At 42.6% G+C, this 25,652-nt stretch overlaps 1 protein-coding gene across 2 annotated transcripts in view; it reads right to left on the minus strand.

Moving 5' to 3' along the window:
* LAMA4 (laminin subunit alpha 4) overlaps positions 1-25,652 on the minus strand; it is a 161,236-nt gene that overhangs the window by 73,602 nt on the left and 61,982 nt on the right. For both annotated transcript variants that reach the window (XM_038397220.2, XM_043510858.1), the window contains 3 exons: positions 13,196-13,282; positions 11,509-11,660; positions 11,197-11,307 (listed from right to left, as the gene is read on the minus strand). In XM_038397220.2, the coding sequence (XP_038253148.1) occupies positions 11,197-11,307; positions 11,509-11,660; positions 13,196-13,282 (350 nt within the window). The remainder of the gene's footprint in view (positions 1-11,196; positions 11,308-11,508; positions 11,661-13,195; positions 13,283-25,652) is intronic.

Raw genomic sequence — 25,652 nt, forward strand, 5'->3', positions numbered from 1 at the left:
TATGGAGTATTGCATCCAGTTCTGGGCCCCCCACTACAGAAAGGATGTAGACAAATTGGAGAGAGTCCACTGGAGGGCAACAAAAACTATTAGGGGGCTAGGGCACATGACTTATGAGGAGCGCTGAGGGAACTGGGCTTATTTAGTTGGCAGAATAGACGAGTGAGGGGGGATTGGATAGCAGCCTTCAACTACCTGAAGGGGGGTTCCAAAGAGCTAGGCTGTTCTCAGTGGTAGCAGATGACAGAACAAGGAGCAATGGTCTCAAGTCACAGTGGGAGAGGTCTATGTTGGATATTAGGAAACCCTATTTCACTAGGAGGTGGTGAAACACTGGAATGGGTTATCTGGGGAGGTGGTGGAATCTCCATCCTTAGAGGTTTTTAAGGCCTGACTTGACAAAGCCCTCGCTGGGCTGATTTAGTTAGGGTTGGTCTTGCTTTGAGAAGGGGGTTGGATGAGATGGTCTCCTGAGGTCTCTTCCATAGATCATAGAATCATATATTTTAAGGTCAGAAGGGACTATTATGATCATCTAGTCTGACCTCCTGCACAACGCAGGCCACAGAATCTCACCCACCAACTCTTGTAACTAACCCCTAACCTATGTCTGAGCTACTGAAGTCCTCAAATCATGGTTTAAAGGCTTCAAGGTGCAGAGAATCCTCCAGCAAGTGACCTGTGCCCCACACTGCAGAGGAAGGCGAAAAATCCCCATGGCCTCTGCCAATCTACCCTGGATGAAAATTCATTCCAGACCCCAAATATGGCGGTCAGCTAAACCCTGAGCATGTGGGCAAGACTCACCATCCAGACACCCAGGAAAGAATTCTATGTAGTAACTCAGATCCCACCCCATCTAACATCCTATCACAGGCCATTGGGCATATCTACCGCTAATAGTTGAAGATCAGTTAATTGCCAAAATTAGGCTATCCTATCATCTCCTCCATAAACTTATCAAGCTTAGTCTTGAAGCCAGATATGTCTTTTGCCCCCACTGCTTCCCTTGGAAGGCTGTTCATAGAATCATAGAATATCAGGGTTGAAAGGGATCTCAGGAGGTCATCTAGTCCAACCCCCTGCTCAAAGCAGGACCAATCCCCAACTAAATCATCCCAGACAGGGCTTTGTCAAGCCTGACCTTAAAAACTTCTAAGTAAGGAGATTCCACCACCTCCCTAAGTAACACATTCCAGTGTTTCACCACCCTTTTATTGAAAAAGTTTTTCCTAACATCCAACGTAAACCCCCACTGCAACTTGAGACCATTACTTCTTGTTCTGTCATCTGCTACCACTGAGAACAGTCTAGAACCATGGTCTTTGGAACCCCCTTTCAGGTAGTTGAAAGCAGCTATCAAATCCCCCCTCATTCTTCTCTTCCGCAGACTAAACAATCCCAGTTCCCTCAGCCTCTCCTCATAAATCATGTGTTCCAATCCCCTAATCATTTTTGTTGCCCTCCGCTGAACGTTTTCCAATTTTTCCACATCCTTCTTGTAGTGTGGGGCCCAAAACTGGACACAGTACTCCAGATGAGGGCTCACCAATGTTGAATAGAGGGAAACGATCATGTCCCTCGATCTGCTGGCAATGCCCTTACTTATACATCCCAAAATGCCATTGGCCTTCTTGGCAACAAGGGCACACTGTTGACTCATTTCCAGCTTCTCGTCCACTGTAACCCCTAAGTCCTTTTCTGCAGAACTGCTGCCTAGCCATTTGGTCCCTAATCTGTAGCGGTGCATGGGATTCTTCTGTCCTAAGTTCAGGACTCTGCACTTGTCCTTGTTGAACCTCATCATCAGATTTCTTTTGGCCCAATCCTCTAATTTGTCTAGGGCCCTCTGTATCCTATTCCTACCTTCCAGCGTATCTACCTCTCTTCCCAGTTTAGTGTCATCTGCAAACTTGCTGAGGGTGCAATCCACACCATCCTCCAGATCATTAATGAAGATACTGAACAAAACTGGTCTGAGGACTGACCCTTGGGGCACTCCTCTTGATACCGGCTGCCAACTAGACATGGAGCCATTCATCACTACCCATTGAGCCCGACAATCTAGCCAACTTTCTATCCACCTTATAGTCCATTCTTCCAGCCCATACTTCTTTAACTTGCTGGCAAGAATACTGTGGGAGATGGTGTCAAAAGCTTTGCTAAAGTCAAGGAATAACATGCCCACTGCTTTCCCCTCATCCACAGATCCAGTTATCTCGTCATAAAAGGCAATTAGATTAGTCAGGCATGACTTGCCCTTGGTGAATCCATGCTGACTGTTCCTGATCACTTTCCTCTCCTCTAAGTGCTTTAGAATTGATTTCTTGAGGGCCTGCTCCATGATTTTTCCAGGGACTGAGGTGAGGCTGACTGGCCTGTAGTTCCCAGGATCCTCCTTCTTCCCTTTTTTAAAGATGGGCACTACTTTAGCCTTTTTCCAGTCGTCTGGGACTTCCCCCGAACGCCATGAGTTTTCAAAGATAATGGTCAATGGCTCTGCAATCACATCCGCCAACTCATTTAACACTCTTGGATACAGTGCATCCGACCCTATGGAGTTGTGCTTCGTCCAGCTTTTCTAAATAGTCCCAAACCACTTCTTTCTCCACAGAGAGCTGGTCACCTCCTCCCCATGCTGTGCTGCCCAGTGGAGTAGTCTAGGAGCTGACCTTGTTCGTGAAGACAGAGGCAGAAAAAGCATTGAGTACATTAGCTTTTTGCACATCCTCTGTCACTAGGTTGCCTCCCTCATTCAGTAAGGGGCCCACGCTTTCCTTGGCTTTCTTCTTGTTGCTAACATACCTGAAGAAACCCTTCTTGTTACTCTTAACATCTCTTGCTCGCTGCAACTCCAGGTGTGATTTGGCCATCCAGATTTCACTCCTGCATGCCTGAGCAATATTCCAGAACTTCACTCCTTTGATGGTTAGAAACCTTCGTCTAATTTCAAGTCTAAACTTCCTGATGGCCAATTTATATCCATTTGTTCTTGTGTCCACATTGGTACTGAGCTTAAATAATTCTTCTCCCTCCGTGGTATTTATCCCTCTGATATATTTATAGATAGCAATCATATCTCCTCTCAGCCTTCTTTTGGTTAGGCTAAACAGGCCAAGCTCTTTGAGTCTCCTTTCATAAGACAGGTTTTCCATTCCTCGGATCATCTTAGTAGCCCTTCTCTGTACCTGTTCCAGTTTGAATTAATCCTTCTTAAGCATGGGAAACCAGAACTGCACACAATATTCCAGATGAGGTCTCACCAGTGCCTTGTATAACTGTACTTGTTACCCGGGGTTCTTTCAACTCAAAGCTCTTGGTATCTTTTACTCTGTGTGAGGTGGTGTCAGGAAATAAATCAGGGGAGACACGGCTGTCCGACCGATAGATGGCTGGCACAAACAGTACAACACAAGAATGCTTTCACTTAAAGCTAAACTTTACTTAGTCTCAAGCACTTATACGTACGTCCGCAAGAGGTTAGTAAAACACCCCCAAACCTTGACAATTACCAAAGCTGAGTGTGGCTCTCGAGTGGCACAACGGAGTGTGCAGCGGAGCCCGTCTGCCGCTGGGAAACACAAGATGCATCCAGAGAGAGAGAGTCCAGTCCTTAAGAGTCCCCCTACCTCAAATTTTTCCCCCTTATTTATACATTAGTAATAGAATGACATGTCCTTTAAAGCAAACTTGTTAAGTAAGCAGTTTCAATGGTCAAGTGAGAGGTTCCTTCTGATTATCGATTAACCAGGTGTGGGTTTTTCCAGAGTTTGCAGCCTTGAGGCCCCAGTAGACATTCCTGGGGCACATCCTGCTCTTCTAAGATGCATGTATCAGCAACTTCAACACAATTCTTATCAGGAAGGACGCGGGGTCAAGCTGCCCTCTCTGTGGCACCCAAAACCCCCTCTCCCCTCCTGCCTTGGTTAAGCTAAGCCTGCTGAATGGCCAATTTACAGCCTGCTGACTTGGCTGCTTTTAGCAATAAGCCAGAGTGGTTTCAGGCACTTTACTGGTTTGCCAAAGTCTCCCCGTACATACTAACACCTCCTTATCTCTACTGGAAATACCTCGCCTGATGCATCCCAGGACTGCATTAGCTTTTTTCACGGCCATATCACACTGGCGCCTCATAGTCATCCTGTGGCCAACCAATACTCCGAGGTCCTTCTCCTCCTCTGTTACTTCCAAGTGATGCGTCCCCAGTTTATAACAGAAATTCTTGTTATTAATCCCTAAATGACCTTGCACTTTTCACTATTAAATTTCATCCTATTACTATTACTCCAGTTTACAAGGTCATCCAGATCTTCCTGTATGATATCCTGGACCTTCTCTGTATTGGCAATACCTCCCAGCTTTGTATCATCCGCAAACTTTATTAGCACATTTCCGCTTTTTATGCCAACATCAGTAATAAAAAGATTAAATAAGATTGGTCCCCAAACCAATCCTTGAGGAACTCCACTAGTAACCTCCTTCCAGCCTGACAGTTCACCTTTCAGTGTGACCCACTGTACTCTCCCCTTTAACCAGTTCCTTATCCACCTTTCAATTTTCATATTGATCTCCATCTTTTCCAATGTAACTAATAATTCTCCATGTGGAACCGTATCAAATGCCTTACTGAAATCAAGGTAAATTAGATCCACTGTATTCCCTTTGTCTAAAAAATCTGTTACCTTCTCAAAGAAGGAGATCAGGTTGGTTTGACAGGATCTACCTTTTGTAAAGCCATGTGGTATTTTGTCCCAATTACCATTGACCTCAATGTCCTTAACTACTTTTTCCTTCAAAATTTTTTCCAAGACCTTGCATAGTACAGATGTCAAACTGACAGGCCTGTAGTTACCCGGATCACTTTTTTTACCTTTCTTAAAAATAGGAACTATGTTAGCAATTCTCCAGTCATACAGTACAACCCCTGAGTTTACAGATTCATTAAAAATTCTTGCTAATGGGCTTGCAATTTCGTGTGCCAATTCCTTTAATATTCTTGGATAAAGATTATCCGGGCTCCCTGATTTAGTCCCATTAAGCTGTTCAAGTTTGGCTTCTACCTCGGATGTGGTAATATCTACCTCCATATCCTCATTCCCATTTGTCATCCTACCACTATCCCTAAACTCCTCATTAGCCTCATTAAAGACTGAGGCAAAGTATTTGTTTAGATATTGGGCCATGCCTAGATTATCCTTAACCTCCACTCCATCCTCAGTGTTAAGCTTCTTCTTTCTTTGTTTTCTTCTTATTTATATGGCTATAGAACCTTTTACTATTGCTTTTAATTCCTTTTGCAAGGTCCAACTTTACATGGCTTTTAGCCTTTCTCACTTTATCCCTACATGTTCTGACTTCAGTAAGGTAGCTCTCCTTGCTGATCCCTCCCATCTTCCACTCCTTGTAAGCTTTCTCCTTTTCTTAATCACCTCTCTGAGATGCTTGCTCATCCAGCTTGGTCTACAACTCCTGCCTATGAATTTTTTCCCCTTTCTTGGGATGCAGGCTTCCGATAGCTTCTGCAGCTTTGACTTGAAATAATTCCAGGCCTCCTCCGCATTTAGATCCACACGTTTTTCAGTCCAATCCACTTCTCTAACTAATTTCCTTAATTTTTTAAAGTTAGCCTTTTTGAAATCAAAAACCCTAGTCACAGATCAATTTTTGTTTATCCTTCCATTTAGTTTGAACTGAATTAGCTCATGATCACTCAAACCAAGGCTGTCCCCTACAACCATTTCTTCTACAAGGTCCTCACTGCTCACCAAAACCAAATCTAAAATGGCATCTTCTCTTGTCAGCTCAGCAACTACTTGGTGAAGGAATCCATCAGCTATCGTATCCTGGAAAATCTGAGCCCTATTATTATTACTAGCACTTGTCCTCCAGTCTATTTTTGGGAAGTTAAAGCCTCCCATGATCACACAATTCCCATTAGTATTTACTCCTTTAAAAACATAAGAGAGGTCTCTTATCCATATCCAAATCGGATCCCGGCTGTCTATAGCACACCCCAAGCACTATCCTAGGGGAGACTCTAGTAGCTTTCTTCCCCAGTGTAATTTTTGCCCAGACAGACTCTGTCTTATCCATTCCATCACTTCTTATTTCTTTACGGTCTACCTCATCATTGATATACAATGCTACTCCACCACCTTTGCCTTTATTTCTGTCTTTCCTAAACAGCACATACCCGTCAATTCCCGTACTTCAATCATGACTACTATTCCACCATGTTTCTGTTATTCCTATAATATCTGGTTTCACTTTCTGCACCAGTAGCTCTAATGCCTCCATTTTGTTACCTAGGCTCCTCACATTAATGTACAAACATCTTAATTTTTGCTGTTTGACTTCACTCACATTCTTTACCCAATTGGGCACAGACATTCTACTGCCAATATTACCTATTAGATTGGTATGTACACTGCCCTTCCGCCTTATGTCCATTCTCCTACGCACAGCTGTATCCTTTCTTACTTCATTTTCTTCCCTCTCAAAATGAAAATCTGGTGTGGAGATTACCTGTACATCTCCCAACCATCTCCCCCGAATTCCTAGTTTAAAGCTCTCTTGATCAGTTATGCCATCCTCCATCCTAGAAGTCTATTTTCCTCCTTACTCAAGTGAAGTCCATCCCGAAAGAACAGTCCTCTGTCCAGTGGCCATACAGCCCAAAGTCCTCCTTATAGCACCACTGCCTGAGCCATCTGTTGAGCATCATAATCTTGTCACACCTTTGTTGCCCTTCTCTAGGAACAGGCAGAATCCCACTGAAGATCACCTGAGCCTCGATTTCCTTAAGTGTCTTCCCCAGCTTGGCATAGTCTCCCTTGATATGTTCCAGTGCGAATCTAGCTATATCATTTGTTCCCACATGAAGGATAATCAGTGAATTCCTTTCCTGCTCCCTCAGGATCCTCTTCAGCCTCAGATCCACATCCGGTATCTTAGCACCTGGCAGACAGCACACCCTTCTGTTCTCTGGATCAGTTCTTGTTACAGGCTTGTCTATTCTTCTCAGTAAGGAGTCCCCAATCACTTGCCTTTTACTGGTGATGGTGCGATTCTCCATTCTATCTCCTGTTCCATCTGGCTGCAAGTCCTCTCGATTCCTATTGTCCCTTGCAATCCTCTGCAACCCATCCTGTATCCTCCTGGGGCTCATATCTGGTGTTATCTCCATTGACTCTTGCCCTCTTCCTATAGGACTCTCTGCTCTTCTCTTCTTCCTTGCCCTCTCACCTTCAGTGACCACCTGCTGTGCCCCTTCTTCATTTTCCAACTCCGCAAACCTGTTCCTGAGCTCTATTTTTCCTTCAGTGGCCCGTCTTTTCCTCTGCCTGGCTCTCTTAGTCACATGCTTCCACTGTCCACTTTCTTCACCCAGCAGTATCCCCTCAGAGTTCTTTGGTCCTGCTTCCATCTGCAAGTCTGAGCTTTTCCCTTCAGCCGCCTCATGTCTTTGCTCCCTCATCCGCTCGAACTCACTTGTAAACTCAACCAGAGTCTCCACCAGCATCTCCAGTCCTCAGATCTTCTCTTTCATCAGCTCTATCAGGCAGCACTTCATGCAGACAAAATTCTTTTCAGGTACCCCCTCCAGGATCATGTACATGCCACAGTTTCCACATCCAGTCATCTTCACTGTGTTTTCCACTACTTAGGTCACTACCACTGCTGCCTCTGTGTCTGTCATTGCCTTCTCACCTAAGTCCTGTTAGTCTGGGAAACACAAACCAAACCAAAACACCACCACCCACAGCAAAACAAACCCCCAAAGAGCACCAAAACAGTGACAGAACACCACACGCTCCCTTCACTAGCCTGTCTGTTCCTTTGCCTGGCTCTTATGCTTCCCCCCAAACTCCCCTTACAAATTCCCACTCAAACTCTCCTGTTTACAGCTCTGTTTGCTGGCTCCTGTGCCACATATGATTCTATGATTCCCTTCCTCTTAAAACTCAGATAGCTGATGGGTAGCCAATAAGCTCAGGCAGAAGCAGAGCCACAGTCTTCTATTACATTTGGGACTGCCCTCTAAATAATACTCTCCTGCCACCATCACAACTTCTTGGGGTCCCCAAAACTGGCTTTACAGAGAAGCATTGGTTTAAGATTGAGGGAAGAGGGGATATTAAGATTTACTGTTGCATACTCATTATGGTTCCTAAGAAACTTATTGACTTCAGCTTTCAGAGTAGCAGCCGTGTTAGTCTGTATTCACAAAAAGAAAAGGAGTACTTGTGGCACCTTAGAGACTAACAAATTTATTTGAGCATAAGCTTTCGTGAGCTACAGCTCATCCGATGAAGTGAGCTGTAGCTCACGAAAGCTTATGCTCAAATAAATTTGTTAGTCTCTAAGGTGCCACAAGTACTCCTTTTATTGACTTCAGTTGTCCTTAGATTTAATTTCCTTAGGGAGGTCTCAGGATGGAGAATAAAAGAATTGAGCCTGTTGCTAGGTTGTCCACTGCTGCTAGGTCTTGTATGCCAATCAACATCTCATGATCGATGCTATCAAAGTGCTTGGATTCAGAGGTATGTTTTGGCTTGTAATAGAGTTAATTCTCACAGGAAAATTAGGATCTGGGTTCAGCTTTTGACTTTGAATCCCCCTTCCAACATTTTTGAAGACCTGTAGCTCCTGAGAAATCAGTTTTCTTGGGTAAATGATGCATTTGGTTGAAAAAACAACTTTCATTTCTCTGTCCTGTAGTTGTTAATAATTGTTATTACCATATTCTGTAACTCTAGCTGCTTTGTTTGATCTGCTGTGGCTAGTACTAACATAGCCACATTATCTTTCAAATAGATGTTTTCACTTGCGAGAGCACCAGGTGGCGCTTTAAACCAGATAGAAGGCTGAAAATAAGCTTGGAAAGAAAAAATGGGTATCAGTTTAGACAATAGGATGGAGCTTGGCTTCAGTGGGAGCAGAACCAGGAGCAATCCTGGGAAATAGAACAGGAATGTCTTTTTACCTGAATGAAATAAATAGTTGGGTTCATAGTAAGAGTTTTATTTTTTTACATATTATTTACTTTGCCTTTGAAGGAAGAACTCTATATGGGTCACTATACAGATTTATTATCTTCAGGATTTCTGGTGGTTTTTTTTGGCTGTTAATTGTTGTTTATTTTAAGGCAATAGCCATTCATGTTTATACATAAACATTTGCATTTAAATATTTTTCCTTTTTTAATAACCACCAAATTCTTCTTATCCAGTTATGGTTTTATATTTGCATACACTAAGAATTACAATGGTACAAGCTGAGACTGCAATCAGAATGAGAATATCAGTGATCTCTTTCAGAAGGGAAGCAGCATTTCCTCTAAGATCAATCAATATTACAGTGTAAACTAAGGATGCTGTTGCTGAACCCACTAATCCCATTGACTTCATGCAGACTTTGGGTAGGATTTCCAAAGAAACCTACAGGAGGTAGGTGTCCATATCCAAATCCTAGCCAAATTCTGCAGGCCAGAGCCTTTAAGCTACTTAACCAGAATTGCATCACGTTATGCCACTATAAATCACATTTATTGTAATAAAACCTCACATACATTTTGTGGTTCTGTTCTGTTTGGATGGTTTAAACCAGAAACCCAGCCATCACTTAGACATCATGAAGTACTCTTGCAAAAATTTGAATGGAAAACACAGTACACACTTGCAAAACCCACTAACACTAACAAAGGCTCCTACCCTGATTTCCCTTTTAGTGCTTTGAAAAGAGCAGAAAAGTGATGTATATGGAGGAATTACTATGGTGCTATCTCTACTGTGAGAGTCCAGGAACTTGATCTTCCCCCTTCACTAGCAATCACAAGTTCTGATATAGGACACTCCTCACAAAAGAGAGGCCCCAATGGAGAAAGCCCACAAGTAAATTCAATCACTTAAAGACTTAGGGGATGCTGAAATCCAGCAACCTCAAAACAAATCCCAGTGCCAGTGAAGATGATGGGAAATCCTATTATCCAGATACACTAAAGATGCCCACAAAACCTAAAGCCTCAATCATGCTACTTTCAAATCACAGAGGGGGATATTTAGACTCACTGAGTGATTTCACAGTACTTGGTGAAGGTGAGTTGGTTGAATCAGCTGGTCCTTTTGCAAAGTGCAGAGGAACACAAATAACAGTAAGTTTAATCCTGCAGGGTCCTTCCATTAAGTAAGTACTGATCTCCCACCTCCTTACTGCCTCTCTTTCTTCCTGCCTCTGTGTTGTTCTCTGCTTATTTCTGTGCTTGAATTTTAGTCTTAAGTGTAATATTTTACTTGCCCGACAGAAGAATTAAGAAGTGAAGCACAGACTCTGGAACTGTGCCATAAACTCGAATTGTATTCGGCTCTCGTGAAAATATGGTGATCGCTGACTTGATATCACTCAAATTATGAAGAATGTCTGTTAATGATTATTTTTAAAAAAGAGAAAGTATTTTGAGCCCCAGCTGTTCTCTTAGGAGATTTCATGTTAGCGCTCTGTTTGGCTGAAGTAAGTGTGCCCCTTGAAGTGAGGGAATGTAACACTAATTTTATGGTCTTGCAATTGAACACAAATAAAATATGTATGATTATAATTGTGTCAAAATTTAACTTGAATGTTGATCAGGTGCCTTTCTCAGCAGGTACCTGAGAAGTCTTTTTTAACTGGCAGTTTTGAAACATGCTTTGAAGTATCTAATCAGTGCTAATTTAAATTTTATGAGAGCATCTATGTAAGATATATACAGTTCAAACGTTCAGAAAGTACACTGGAATTACTTTAATCTTGATTACTTTGCTCAATTATAAAACAGAATTTGAAATGGAAGTTCAGCATGTCTACCTCAGGTCAAAAGTGGTGCCAGTTTAGTAAATGTGGCCTCTGTGAGGGATTATGGGCAATATGTGGAGGACAATGAGTCAGATCGAAAGTTTTCTGAAGCCAGTAGAATGACGCCTATTAACTTCAATGGGCTTCATATCAGGCCCTATATCCTGTGTTTTCAGGAAGACAGTCTGGAGAGGTCACTTCCATTTCCAATTCCTAGAAGCATCCTTCTTTGTTTCAAAAATAAAATAATCTAAGGCCCTTTAAGGGTCCTTTCTTGAAACCCTTTTGCCATAATGGGACAAATCGTAGGCTCACAGTGGTTCACTCACTCCATCAAGGAGTTCATAATGGGAACTGCAGACAAACCTGTTCTTCAAGTGCCTCTATCTCTAAGAGGAGATTGGCCGTTTCAGTCTCAGAATAATCGATGTGGATCTTCCTAAGTACAGAATGATTTTCTTTTTCAGACAGTTTTTTCTGTATGAAAAGAGATTTTTTTAAAAATAGGGTTAATTCAGTGTAGCTGAAAACAAATTTCTCTTTAATGAGTATGATATGGGCAGTACAGGAATTCAGCTATGCTGAACAGGGGGTTTGAAATGCTTATGGATGGAGCAGTAATTTTTAGGTTAATACTAAACTAAAAAATGAAGCCCATCCAAATAAGATAATCTGTACCTTGAGGAAGGAAACAGTGGAGTTGAGTTCATTCAAGTGTCTTTGAGCAGCAACACCACTGGAAATGCTCAGCAAAATTGATTTGCTTTCATCTATAGAGAGAATTGCTAATCGGATGTCATCAGTCAAATCCCAAATGCATTTATCACAACCTGACAATAAAATAAGATATAGTAATTTTCTTTTAACTTCAGTTTTAGTTAAATGGAAAACATTCTTCTTCTTAAAGTTTACTTTGTGCCCTTCGCACCACGGGGGATTCTCTTCTTAGTTGTTAATGAAGCCCTTAGGAAATCCATTTTTCTTCATTTTAATCCACCCACTTTCAAGGTCCCACAGTTTAACCATCACACTTCCAGCTGAGGACAGCCAGATGGAACAAGTTTGGGAGCCTGTCAAGGCTGCTTGGTAACCAGTGGGAGGGGTAATAAGAGGCATTTCCTGGCTATGCCGTAGGGACTTAGCATGCTTGTGGCCCACAGAACAAGAAATCAGGGCCAAAAAGTGAGTTCACCCAACTGTTATAATACAGAAACATGCATTTATTAATACTTGCAGTTATAGTGAAATGTATTCTTTGTTCAGTGACTGGCAGTTATCTGCAGGAGCTGAACTCGATTGACAGTTCAGTTAGGAAGTCAATTCTTAAAGGCACAGAACTAGTATATCCAAATTATGGTTAACAAGAGGGCTACCCATGGCCATGCAGAATGCTGGTTCTAAGCAATACTATAAGCTTTCTAATTAAATGTATACCATTACTAAATGCCAAGAACCTTTGATGAATTAAACATTGGTGTTACATTGTTAAAAATCACAAAGCTAGGAAATATAAAACAAAGGTTCCAAAGGCAACTTTTTCTTGGCTGTGTTGCACATTCTGCATACAACAAAAAAAGTTATACTGCCATTAACAAGGTCAGCATTTAACCACAGTGACAACACTGTGGTACTGGAGACACCAGAGTGTCCCCCCTGCATTTTGAATAGGAGATACCTGCAATAGCTCAGGTTTCAGAGTAGCAGCCGTGTTAGTCTGTATTCGCAAAAAGAAAAGGAGTACAAGTACTCCTTTTCTTTCTGCAATAGCTCAGAAACTTTATTGTAGTATCTCTTGCTGAATACTGATTTTGCAATGGAGACCATTATATAGTGACATACATAGGAATTGATGTTCAAGGCAGCTGAGGAAATATTGCTGCTGGAACCAAAAGTTTTGCATTTCCTGTGTTTTAAGACGATAACTTTTAGGGCCAGAGGCCCATATGCTCAGAAGTATTTAGGTACCTAACTCCCATTGATTTCAAAGAAAGTTAAGTACCTAACTTCCTCTGAGGAATTGGACCAGCAAACTTATTTTTAGGTACTGCCCTGAGTAGAAGACATTGTGCCTGAGGGCCCACAGAATCAACCTTCTGAGTCATTCATATTGCTTCAGGGTCTCTCTCAAAGGGATTGTAAGGTGCTGACCAATCTCCCCCAGTCCAGCAAAACAATTAAGCCTGTGTTTAACTTTAAGCACTGGACCACACACATTTAAAGCTAAGTACAGGCTTATGTGTTTTGTTGGATCCTGGCCAGAGTGCTCGGCATTTTGCAGGATCAAACCGTAATATGTATTTGCAGGCTACTAAATACGGTAAGGTTATTCCATTGTTTTTATTGGATGCCTCACTGTTATTCTTACTGATTGTTGGGCAATCCGTGCCTGTAGGGCCCTCTGCTAGACATTCTCCAGTTCGACTGTCACAAGGTCCTCCTCTGCAATTACACTCTGTGGAAAAAAGGAGATTTTTAGAATCATTTTGAAAGTGTGCCACCCCCTACTCCTACACTTACTAAATTACGGTTTGTATTACAATAGTGCTCAGGGTATGTCTACACTGCAATTAAAAAGCCATAGCTGGCCCATGCCTGCTGACTTGGGTTTGTGGGGCTCGGGCTAAGAGGCTGTTTAATTGTGGACATTTCAGCTTGGGTTCCAGGCTCTAGGATCCTGTGAGGGCCTAGTTCTACTTCTATTTCACTGTAGCCCATACATGGTTTTCTGTGATTTAAATAGTCCTCATATTTACATCCTACTGTGAAGGTTCAAGAAGTTTTGGGAAAAATTTGTAGTATATGATTAGCAGTGAACATTATGTGGATGAGGCTTTTTTTAAACAACTAACAAAATCATCCAAAGCACAGGATTTGGTGGTGATGGGGGACTTCAACTACCCAGACATCTGTTGGGAAAATAACACAGTAGGGCACAGATTATCCAACAAGTTCTTGGGATGTATTGGAGACATTTTTTTATTTCAGAAGGTGGAGAAAGCTGGGGCGAGGCTCTTCTAGATTTAATTTTGACAAATTGGGAAGAACTGGTTGAGAATTTGAAAGTGGAAGGCAACTTGTGAGAAAGTGATCTTGAAATGGTAGAGTTCATGAGTCTAAGGAATGGTAGGAGGGAGAACAGCACAATAAAGACAATGGATTTCAAGAAAGTAGACTTTAGCAAACTCAGGGAGTTGGTAGGTAAAATCCCATGGGAAGCAAGTCTAAGGGGAAAAACAATTGAAGACAGTTGGCAGTTTTTCAGAGACATTATTAAGGGCACAAGATCAAACTATCCTACTGCATAGGAAAGATAGGAAGCATTGAAAGAGACCACACTGGCTTAACCAGAAGATCTTCAATGATTTAAAACTCAAAAAAGAGTCCTACAAAAAGTGGAAACTCGGTCAAATTACAAAGGATGAATATAAACAAATAACACAAGTATGCAGGGACAAAATTAGAAAATCCAAGGCACAAAATGAGATCAAACTAGTTAGAGACATAAAAGGAACAAGAAAACATTCTACAAATACATTAGAAGCAAGAGGAAGACTAAGGACTGAGTGGGGGGGGGGGAAGACAATAACAGAAAATGTGTAAATGGCCGAGGTGCTTAATGACTTATTTGTTTCAGTTTTCATCGAGAAGGTTGGCGGCAATTGGATGTCTAAAATAGTGAATTTGTTGTAGATGTCTATTTAAAGTGAAAATGAGGATCAGAGTCTAAAATAGGGAAAGAACAAGTCAAAAATTACTTAGACCAGTTAGATGTTTTGAAATCACCAGGGCCTGATGAAATGCATCCTAGAATACTCAAGGAGCTGACTGAGGAGATATCTGAGCCATTAGCAATTATCTTTTGAAAAGTCATGGAAGATGGGAGACATTCCAGAAGACTGGAAAAGGGCAAATATAGTGCCCATCTATAAAAAGGAAAATAAGGACAACCTGGGGAATTACAGACCAGTCAGCTTAACTTCTGTACCCGGAAAGATAATGGAACAAATAATTAAGCAATCAATTTGCAAATACCTAGAAGATAATAAGGTGATAAGTAACAGTCAGCATGGATTTGTCAAGAACAAATTGTGTCAAACCAACCTGATAGCTTTCTTTGAAAGGGTAACAAGCCTTGTGGATGGGGGGAAGTGGCAGATATGGTATATCTTGACTTTAGTAAGGCTTTTGATACTGTGTCGCATTACCTTCTCATAAACAAACTGGGGAAATACAACCTAGATGGAGCTCTTATAAGATACCTGCATAACTGGTTGGAAAATCATTCCAGATGTTAGTTATCAGTGGTTCACAGTCATGTTGGAAGACCATAATGAGTGGGAATCAGTTCTGGATCTGGTTCTGTTCAATAACTTCATCAATGATTTAGTTAATGGCATAGAGAGCACACTTATAAAGTTTGTGGACGATACCAAGCTGGGAGGGGTTGCAAGTGCTTTGGAGGTTAGGATTAAAATTCAAAATGATCTGGACAAACTGGAGAAATGGTCTGAAGTAAATAGGATGAGATTCAATAAGGATAAATGCAAAGTACTCCACTTAGAAAGGAACAATCAGTTGCACACATACAAAGTGAGAAATGACTGCCTAGGAAGGAGTACTGCAGAAAGGGATCTGGGGGTCATAGTGGATCACAAGCTAAATATGAGTCAACAGTATAATGCTGTTGCAAAAAAAGCAAACTTCATTCTGGAATGTATTAGCAGGAGTATTGTAAGGAAGACACGAGAAGTAATTCTTCCACTCTACTCCACGCTGATTAGGCCTCAACTGGAGTATTGTGTCCAGTTCTGGGCACCACATTTCAGGAAAGATGTGAACAAATTGGAGAAAGTCCAGAAAAGAGCAACAAAAATTATTAAAGGACTAGAAAACATGACCTATGATCTCTGAAGAAGCAATTTCTTCTCTACTTTTATCACAGGATCCAGACTATTCAAAAAATTACTTAGCACTACCAGGTCATAAGACTGTAAAGTTAGATTAGTGACCCAAAACCAAATTGGTATCTTCTTTTAACCCATTAACTTTAATTTGTGACTCAAATGGTTATAACAAACTGATTTCAAAAGCACTGCTGATCTGTCACTTTTCATTCAGTTGTTTACTTAATATTGCAATGTTAATGGAGCATTAAACCTTTCAGTATCTTATGTCTTATTATTGCAGAAAGCTTCTAAAATTAACAATCTCTGTGGGCAATTTGTTTACTGTCTTGTAGTGGATATGATACATGGCTAATGAATGTATTGAAAAGCAGATAAAAACTTTTTAGACTACTACAGACTTTTCTTTTTGCTTTTGCTTTTATGCCAAAAACACTATCTTGCATGGATACAGCATGTTGCTGTTCCCTCTCCTTGCTGATTCACCCATTCTGTCTTTCGCGGTTTTCTGCATATTTCTCTTCTCTGTATTTTTTTGTTCTATGCACCCTTTGTAGTGTTTTATGTAAGTCATGCATGTATGCGCCAAGTTTATTCAATTGCCTACTCTCTTTTTCATATTTTTACATTTCAAGTAAGTTATATTTATTATTTCATGGGCAATATTTCTTCCCAAAGTGAATTTACAAATAAAAATCTAAACCAACTTGAGAAATCCAAGGAATATAATATGAATGTCTTGACCTGGAGCAGTCATTTTCAGATTAATTTAAGTACAGTTTATATGTGGCATATAAACCAGTTATGGATTGCTTGTCTAAATGTTTGTACAGTGTTTCTGTTCAGGCAGTATACTCCTGTTAGTGAAATATGCCACGTTACAATTTTTAGCAGTGATTAAGATAAAATTAGAGCTTTGAATCTCTCCAAAATGAACATTCCAAAATCAGGATTTATTCAAGAGTCAGCTGTAAAATGAACTTTTGTAACTAAGAAAAAATAAACAGATTCAGATCAAGTAAGACGTGACCCAAACTTTGTTCAAGTCCAAATTTTTCTTGAGATTTGGAGAAAAATGATGCAACATTCTTAATTTGTTTCCTGGTTTTAATGAGGACTGAAATACTGCAAGAAAAGCTGTTCTTGCAGGGTGAACTACTGATGGAAAGCCTATCTGATTTACAGTGGACAGACTCTGCATTTAAATCATTTATGTGCAGAAAGCTAGCACAAGGTCTGGGCATCATTGAAATCGCATTTAAGCCCCATTTTAACAATTTAAATGTTTAAATGTTGTGACCTTTTGACAGAGGGATGAATTTCACCCTCCATGCATAGTGATCATTTTTAGAGCTGGTCAAAATTTTTCCAGTGGAACACTTTTCTGTTGGAAAACACTGATTTTACACAGCCGAAATGTTCTTCAGGAATGAGTTAATTCCATCAGAACTTCAGATGGAAACCAGGCCTGCCTGCTTGCTTGGTTTCCTGCCCGTCCTTAGCTCTCCCAGCTACCTGGGCAGCATGGGAAGGCTGCTGCTTGGAGAAGGCGGGAATGGACAACCCCAGGAGGCAACTGCCCAAGGAGTAGGGCAGTTGGGAGCTAGTTGCAAAATTCCATTTTGGTTTTCTTGAAATGGATTTTTCAGAATTTTTCCTCCCACAAAATTTTAATTTTTTTTTTAACTTGTCATCCAAATTGGGGACAATTTTTCCCAAAAAATCACCATCCTCTTGTGGCCAGTGCTAATCATTTTACCCACCACTGAAACTGCATTCATGTGAAGTATGGAAACACTGTAGCTTCTCTTGAACCAACAAGGTTACACAATAGTGTTTAGAGTAGAAAGTGACGAATAAATTATCAGTCGGGGAAATCTAGGTAGACTGAGTTGGAATGTAGCCAGGCCACTAAGAAGAATCCTATTCTCACAGAAACTCACAGAAACTGCTACTGGATCTTTAATTACTATGGCATCAATTTTATGTGGCCCCATTGTGCAGGGTGCAGGATAGACATTACAAAGGCATGATTTACAAGCTAATTTTAAATAAGACACAACAGGTGAATTTAACTCACAATTGGAAAACAGAAGGAAACTCTGCCGATTGAAAGGCATGAGTTGCACTGTCCTAGGGATGCGGGTTCCACGACCACCGCTCCCAAGAGAAGGAGACGGGTGGTGGTGGTCAGGGACTCCCTCCTCAGGGGGTCTGAGTCATCTATCTGCCGCCCTGACCGGGAAAAACGAGAAGTCTGCTGCTTGCCAGGAGCTAGCATTAACGATGTGATGGAGAGACTGTCGAGACTCATCAAGCCCTCGGATCACTACCCCTTCCTACTTCTCCACATGGGCACCAATGAAACTGCCAAGAATGACTTTGAGCAGATCACTGTAGACTACGTGGCTCTGGGAAGAAGGATAAAGGAGTTTGAGGCGCAAGTGGTGTTCTCGTCCATCCTCCCTGTGGAAGGAAAAGGCCCAGGTAAAGACCGTCGAATCGTGGAAGTCAACGAATGGCTACGCAGGTGGTGTCGGAGAAAAGGCTTTGGATTCTTTGACCATGGGATGGTGTTCCAAGAAGGAGGAGTGCTAGGCAGAGACGGGCTCCACCTAACAAAGAGAGGGAAGAGCATCTTCGCAAGCGGCCTGGCTAACCTAGTGAGGAGGGCTTTAAACTAGGTTCTCCGGGGGAAGGAGACCAAAGCCCTGAGGTAAGTGGGGCAGTGGGATACTGGGAGGAAGCATGAGCAGGAGAGCACGAGAGGGGAGGGCTCCTGCCTCATACTGAGAAAGAGGGATGATCAGAGAGTTATCTCAAGTTCCTATATACAAATGCAAGAAGCCCGAGAAACAAGCAGGGAGAACTGGAAGTCCTGGCACAGTCAAGGAATTATGATGTGATTGGAATAACAGAGACTTGGTGGGATAACTCACATGACTGGAGTACTGTCATGGATAGATATAAACTGTTCAGGAAAGACAGGCAGGGCAGAAAAGATGGAGGAGTTGCATTGTATGTAAGAGAGCAGTATGACTGCTCAGAGCTCTGGTATGATACTGCAAAACCTGAGTGTCTCAGGATTAAGTTTAGAAGTGTGAGCAACAAGGGTGATGTCATGGTGGGAGTCTGCTATAGACCACCGGACCAGGGGGATGAGGTGGATGAGGCTTTCTTCCGGCAACTAACGGAAGTTACTAGATCGCAGGCCCTGGTCCTCATGGGAGACTTCAATCGCCCTGATATCTGCTGGGAGAGCAATACAGTGATGCACAGACAATCCAGGAAGTTTTTCGAAAGTGTAGGGGGCAATTTCCTGGTGCAAGTGTTGGAGGAACCAACTAGGGTCAGAACTCTTCTTGACCTGCTGCTCACGAACCAGGAAGAATTAGTAGGGGAAGCAAAAGTGGATGGGAACCTGGAAGACAATGACCATGAGATGGTCGAGTTCAGGATCCTGACACAAGGAAGAAAGGAGAGTAGTAGAATACGGACCCTGGACTACAGAAAAGCAGATTTTGACTCCCTCAGGGAACTGATGGGCAGGATCCCCTGGGAGAATAACATGAGGGGGAAAGGAGTCCAGGAGAGCTGGCTGAATTTTAAAGAATCCTTATTGAGGTTACAAACCATCCCGATGTGTAGAAAGAATGGTAAATATGGCAGGCGACCAGCTTGGCTTAACAGTGAAATCCTTGCTGATTTTAAACACAAAAAAGAAGCTGTCAAGAAGTGGAAATGACCAGGGAGGAATATAAAAATATTGCTCAGGCATGCAGGAATGAAATCAGGAAGGCCAAATCACATTTGGAGTTGCAGCTATCAAGAGATGTTAAGAATAACAAGAAGGGTTTCTTCAGGTATGTTGGCAACAATAAGAAAGTCAAGGAAAGTGTGGGCCCCTTACTGAATGAAGGAGGCAACCTAGTGACAGAGGATTTGGAAAAAGCTAATGTACTCAATGCTTTTTTTGCCTCTGTCTTCACAAACAAGGTCAGCTCCTGTCATAAATATAAAGGGAAGGGTAAATACCTTTAAAATCCCTCCTGGCCAGAGGAAAAACCCTTTCACCTGTAAAGGGTTAAGAAGCTAGATAACCTTGCTGGCACCTGACCAAAATGACCAGTGAGGAGACAAGATACTTTCATGTCAGGGGGGGAGGGAAAAAAGGCTCTCTCTGTCTGTGTGATGCTTTTGCTGGGAACAGAAAAGGAATGGAGTCTTAGAACTTAGTAAGTAATCTAGCTAGATATGTGTTAGATTCTGTTTTGTTTAAATGACTGATAAAATAAGCTGTGCTGAATGGAATGTATATTCCTGTTTTTGTGTCTTTTTGTAACTTAAGGTTTTGCCTAGAGGGATTCTCTATTTTTGAATCTGATTACCCTGTAATCTGATTACCATCCTGATTTTACAGAGGTGATTCTTTTACTTTTTTTCTTCCATTAAAATTCTTCTTTTAAGAAATTGATTGCTTTTTCATTGTTCTTAAGTCTGTGTTCTGTGTTCACCTATGCAAATTGGTGAGGATTTTTATCAAGCCTTCCCCAGGAAAGGGGGTGTAGGGTTTGGGAGGATTTTTTGGAGGGGAAAGACGTTTCCAAGTGGGCTCTTTCCCGGTTATTTATTTGTTACACGCTTGGTGGTGACAGCAATAAAGTCCAAGGGCAAAAAGTAAAATAGTTTGTACCTTGGGGAAGTTTTAACCTAAGCTGGTAAAAATAAGCTTAGGGGGTTTTCATACAGGTCCCCACATCTGTACCCTAGAGTTCAGAGTGGGGAAGGAACCTTGACATGGTGGCAGAGCGGTGGGATTAACTTGAAATCATTTTGAGATCAATTTGAGATTTTTTGAACCAGAAGCACAGATTTTAAAAGGAATTTTTTTCCCTTTGGGCTGGTGAAAAGCAGGTTTTCAGCTGAAAGCAGTTAAAGATTTTTTTCCCTCTGCTTTGGGGCCAGAGCAGAGACAAAAGGGAATTGTCTTTTGTGAGCTGGAGTTTTCTCTACCTAAAGGCAGGGTAGTTAACCTCCTGCAGGGAAATTCACAAGTCTTCACAGACCTGAAGAAGTTTTTTTTTTTTTTTAACCTAAGAGCAACTAGAGGGGTTTTCTGTCTACTTGCCTGGAGACAAAGGTGTTAGGTTTTTTTTTTTTAAGGATTTTTCTGTAGGCTGATAATCACTATCAGAGAATATAGGTATCATATTACAGCACAGCAAAATTTTAGAAGCCAAGTTTTTTTTGGTTTTGTTTGTTTTATTTCTAACTCTTGGGTGTAAAGTTAATTAAAAACAGAGAGGCAAACATGACAGAGCCCAAGGCAGAAACAGCCAAAGAGGCTGCCCACAGGAGAGAACTGGAGGCAGTGAGAGAGACAGAAAAAAACCAAGAGGCTGCCCACAGGAGAGCTATGGAGGCAGCGAAGAGGCAGAAAAGAAGCAAGAGGCTGCCCACAGGAGAGCTGTGGAGGCAAGGGACAAAGAACTGGAGGAGAAGGAAAAAGAGAGGAAGAATACGGAGGAGGAAAAGGAAAAAGAGAGGAAGCATGCCCTGGAGATGGAGAAGACAAAGGCTCAGCAGAATATACCAATAAACCCTAGCAATTCTTCTCCAGGTACCACTTCCCATCCCAGAAAGTTCCCCACCTACAAGGCAGGCGATGATACCGAGGCCTTCTTAGAAAACTTCGAAAGGGCCTGCTTTGGGTACAGCATCTCTACAGAGCAATACATGGTAGAGCTGAGGCCGCAGCTCAGTGGACTCTTAGCTGAGGTGGCGGCTGAAATGCCTAAGGAACGCATGAACCAGTATGAACTGTTTAAAACCAAGGTGAGAGTCAGAATGGGGCTAACACCTGAGCATTCCCGTCGGCAGTTCAGAGCCCTAAGGTGGAAACCAGACGTGTCATTTACCCGACATGCCTTCCACACTGTGAAACATTGGGATGCCTGGATATTGGGAGCAAGTGTTAAATCTCCAGAAGATTTGCCCTTCCTAATGCAAATGGAGCAGTTCTTAGAGGGTGTTCCTGAGGAAATAGAAAGATACATCCTAGATGGGAAGCCCAAAACTGTAATCGAAGCGGGGGGAGATTGGAGCCAAATGGGTGGAGGTGGCAAAAAAGAAAAAAACTGATCGCAGTTGGAGCGGATACCAGAAGGGACAACCTCAGACCACACCCTACTACTGGGGGCAGCCCAAGGCCCCACCTAGCCCCCAAGGAACCCTCCAGACACCTTATGGTCCCGCCACACTGTTCTTCAGCTGCCCACCTCACCCCAGTGACCCGTCAGCTGGATGATGTTTTAAATGTAACGAGCCGGGAAAGGTAAAGGCCAACTGCCCCAAGAACCCCAACAGATTACTGTTCCTTGCACCAGAATCACACCAGAGGTCCTCAGGCCCAGAAACCTCCCAGATACCCTCGGAGAGGAGGAAAACTGTGAGTGTGGGCAGGAAGGTGGTCACCGCATGGAGGGACACCGGAGCACAAGTGTCAGCTATCCATGCTTCCTTAGTGGACCCCAATTTAATCAACCCAGAGATCCAAGTGACAATTCAACCCTTCAAGTCCAACTCTTTCAATTTGCCTGTCCAGTACAAGGGCTGGTCAGAAACGTGGACTTTTGCAGTCTATGATGATTATCCCATCCCCATGCTGTTGGGGGAAGACTTGGTCAATCATGTGAAGCTAGCCAAGAGGGTGGGAATGGTCACCCGCAGCCAGGCTAAACAAGTTGTCATGCCTAGCTCTGTTCCGGAAACTTCTACCAGGACCCAGTCAGAGATGATGGACCCGGACCCCAGGCCACTGTCTGCAACAGCACTAATGGATCCAGTCCCAGAGACCCAGACAGAGCCAGTCCCAGAACCGGAACCGGCGGAACAACCAGCACCAGACCCATTGCCAACACTGAATCCAGTACTTGCAACCCCAATACCTTTTCTGAAAAAGACACCCAGAGGGAAGCAGTACATACTGACTTCCATGGATTTTGCCACCCGATGGCTGGAAGCAGTAGCTCTAAGCAACACCAGGGCTAAAAGTGTGTGCCAGGCACTAGCAGACATTTTTGCCAGGGTAGGCTGGCCCTCCGAATCCTCACAGATGCAGGAACTAATTTACTGGCAGGAACTATGGAAAGCCTTTGGAAAGCTCATGGGGTAAATCACTTGGTCACCACTCCTTACCACCATCAAACAAATGGCATGGTGGAGAAGTTTAATGGAACTTTGGGGGACATGATATGTAAATTCGTAAATGAGCACTCCAATGATTGGGACCTAGTGTTGCAGCAGTTGCTCTTAGCCTACAGAGCTGTACCACATCCCAGTTTAGGGTTTTCACCATTTAAACTTGTATATGGCTGTGAGGTTAAGGGGCCATTACAGTTGGTGAAACAGCAATGGAAGCGGTTTACACCTTCTCCAGGAACTAACGTTCTGGACTTTGTAACCAACCTACAAAACACCCTCTGAACCTCTTTAGCCCTTGCTAAAAAAAACCTACAGGATACCCAAAAAGAGCAAAAAGCCTGGTATGATAAACATGCCAGAGAGTGTTCCTTCAAAGTAGGGCACCAGGTCATGGTCTTAAAGGTGCTCCAGGCCCATAAAATGGAAGTGTTGTGGGAAGGGCCATTCAGGGTCCAGGAGCGCCTGGGAGCTGTTAATTATCTCATAGCATTCCCCACCTCCAACCGAAAGCCTAAGGTGTACCATATTAATTCTCTAAAGCCCTTTTATTCCAGAGAATTAAAGGTTTGTCAGTTATAGCCCAGGGAGGAGATGACACTGAGTGGCCTGAAGGTATCCACTACGAAGGGAAAAGTGCTGGTGGCGTGGAAGAGGTGAACCTCTCCATGACCCTTGGGCGTATGCAGCGACAGCAGATCAAGGAGCTACACACCGACGTTCTTAGCCACCCCAGGACTGACTGAACGGGCATACCACTCCATTGACATAGGTAATGCTCACCCAATTAAAGTCCAACTTTACCGGGTGTCTCCTCAAGCTAAAACTGCTATAGAACAGGAGATCCAGGATATGTTACAGATGGGTGTAATCCGCCCCTCTGGCAGTGCATAGGCATCTCCAGTGGTTCTAGTTCCCAAACCAGATGGGGAGATACGTTTTTGCATGGACTACCCTAAGCTAAATGCTGTAACTTGCCCAGACAACTATCCAATGCCACGCACAGATGAACTATTAGAGAAACTGGGACGGACCCAGTTCATCTCTACCTTGGACTTAACCAAGGGTACTGGCAGGTACTGCTAGATGAATCTGCCAAGGAAAGGTCAGCCTTCACCACATGTCGGGCTGTATGAATTTAATGTACTCCCTTTCAGGCTGCAGAATGCACCCACCACCTTCCAAAGACTTGTAGATGGTCTCCTAGCATGATAGGAGAATATGCAGTCGCCTACCTTGATGATGTAGCCATATTTTCAGATTCCTGGGCAAAACACCTGGAACATCTACAAAAAGTCTTCGAGCGCATAAGGGAGGCAGGACTAACTGTTAAGGCTAAGAAGCATCAAATAGGCCTAAATAGAGAGACTTACCTTGGACACCAGGTGAGTCAAGGAACTATCAACCCCCTACAGGCCAAAGTGGATGCTATCCAAAAGTGGCCTGTCCCAGAGCCAAAGAAAAAGGTCCAATCCTTCTTAGGCTTGGCCGGATATTACAGGCGATTTGTACCGCAATACAGCCAAATCGCCGCCTCACTGACAGACCTAACCAAAAAGAAAGTGGACCGTTCAGTGGACCGAAGAGTGTCAGAAGGTCTTTAACCAGCTTGAAGCGACACTCATGTCTAACCTTGTGCTAAGGGCCCCAGACTTTGACAAACAGTTCCTAGTAACCACAGATGCATCCGAGCGTGGTGTGGGAGCAGTTTTAATGCAGGAAGGACTGGATCAAGAATTCCACCATGTAGTGTTTCTCAGCAAGAAGCTGTCTGAGAGGGAAAGCAACTGGTCAGTCAGTGAAAAAGTATGTTATGCCATTGTCTACGCTCTGGAAAAGCTATGCCCATATGTTTGGGGATGGCGTTTCCACCTGCAAACCGACCATGTTGCACTTCAGAGGCTTCCTACCACCATGGGAAATAACAAAAAACTTATTCGGTGGAGTTTAGCTCTTCAAGATTTTGATTTCGATATACAACACATCTCAGGATCTTCTAACAAAGTGGCTGATGCACTCTCCCGTGAAAGTTTCCCAGAATCAACTGGTTAAAATCATCTTTGAGATGTGGAAAATATTGTTAGTCTTTATATACTTGGTAGTATATTTAGAGGTGCATGTGTCTTATTAACTCTGTTTTCTCCTAGAGCTCCAGGAAGAAATCACAGCCAGCGTTTCACCATATCTGTGATTTGGGGGGGCGTGTCATAAATATAAAGGGAAGGGTAAACACCTTTAAAATCCCTCCTGGCCAGAGGAAAAACCCTTTCACCTGTAAAGGGTTAAGAAGCTAGGATAACCTTGCTGGCACCTGACCAAAATGACCAATGAGGAGACAAGATACTTTCAAAGCTGGGGGGGAAGGGGGAGAAACAAAGGCTCTCTCTGTCTGTCTGTATGATGCTTTCACTGGGAACAGAAAGTAATGGAGTCTTAGAACTTAGTAAGTAATCTAGCTAGATATGCATTAGATTCTGTTTTGTTTAAATGACTGATAAAATAAGCTGTGCTGAATGGAATGTATATTCCTGTTTTTGTGTCTTTTTGTAACTTAAGGTTTTGCCTAGAGGGATTCTCTATGTTTTGAATCTGATTACCCTGTAATCTGATTACCATCCTGATTTTACAGAGGTGATTCTTTTACTTTTTTTCTTCCATTAAAATTCTTCTTTTAAGAAATTGATTGCTTTTTCATTGTTCTTAAGATCCAAGGGTTTG

The sequence above is a fragment of the Dermochelys coriacea genome, chromosome 3 (assembly GCF_009764565.3).
Source record: "Dermochelys coriacea isolate rDerCor1 chromosome 3, rDerCor1.pri.v4, whole genome shotgun sequence".
In the NCBI taxonomy this organism is placed as follows: domain Eukaryota; kingdom Metazoa; phylum Chordata; order Testudines; family Dermochelyidae; genus Dermochelys; species Dermochelys coriacea.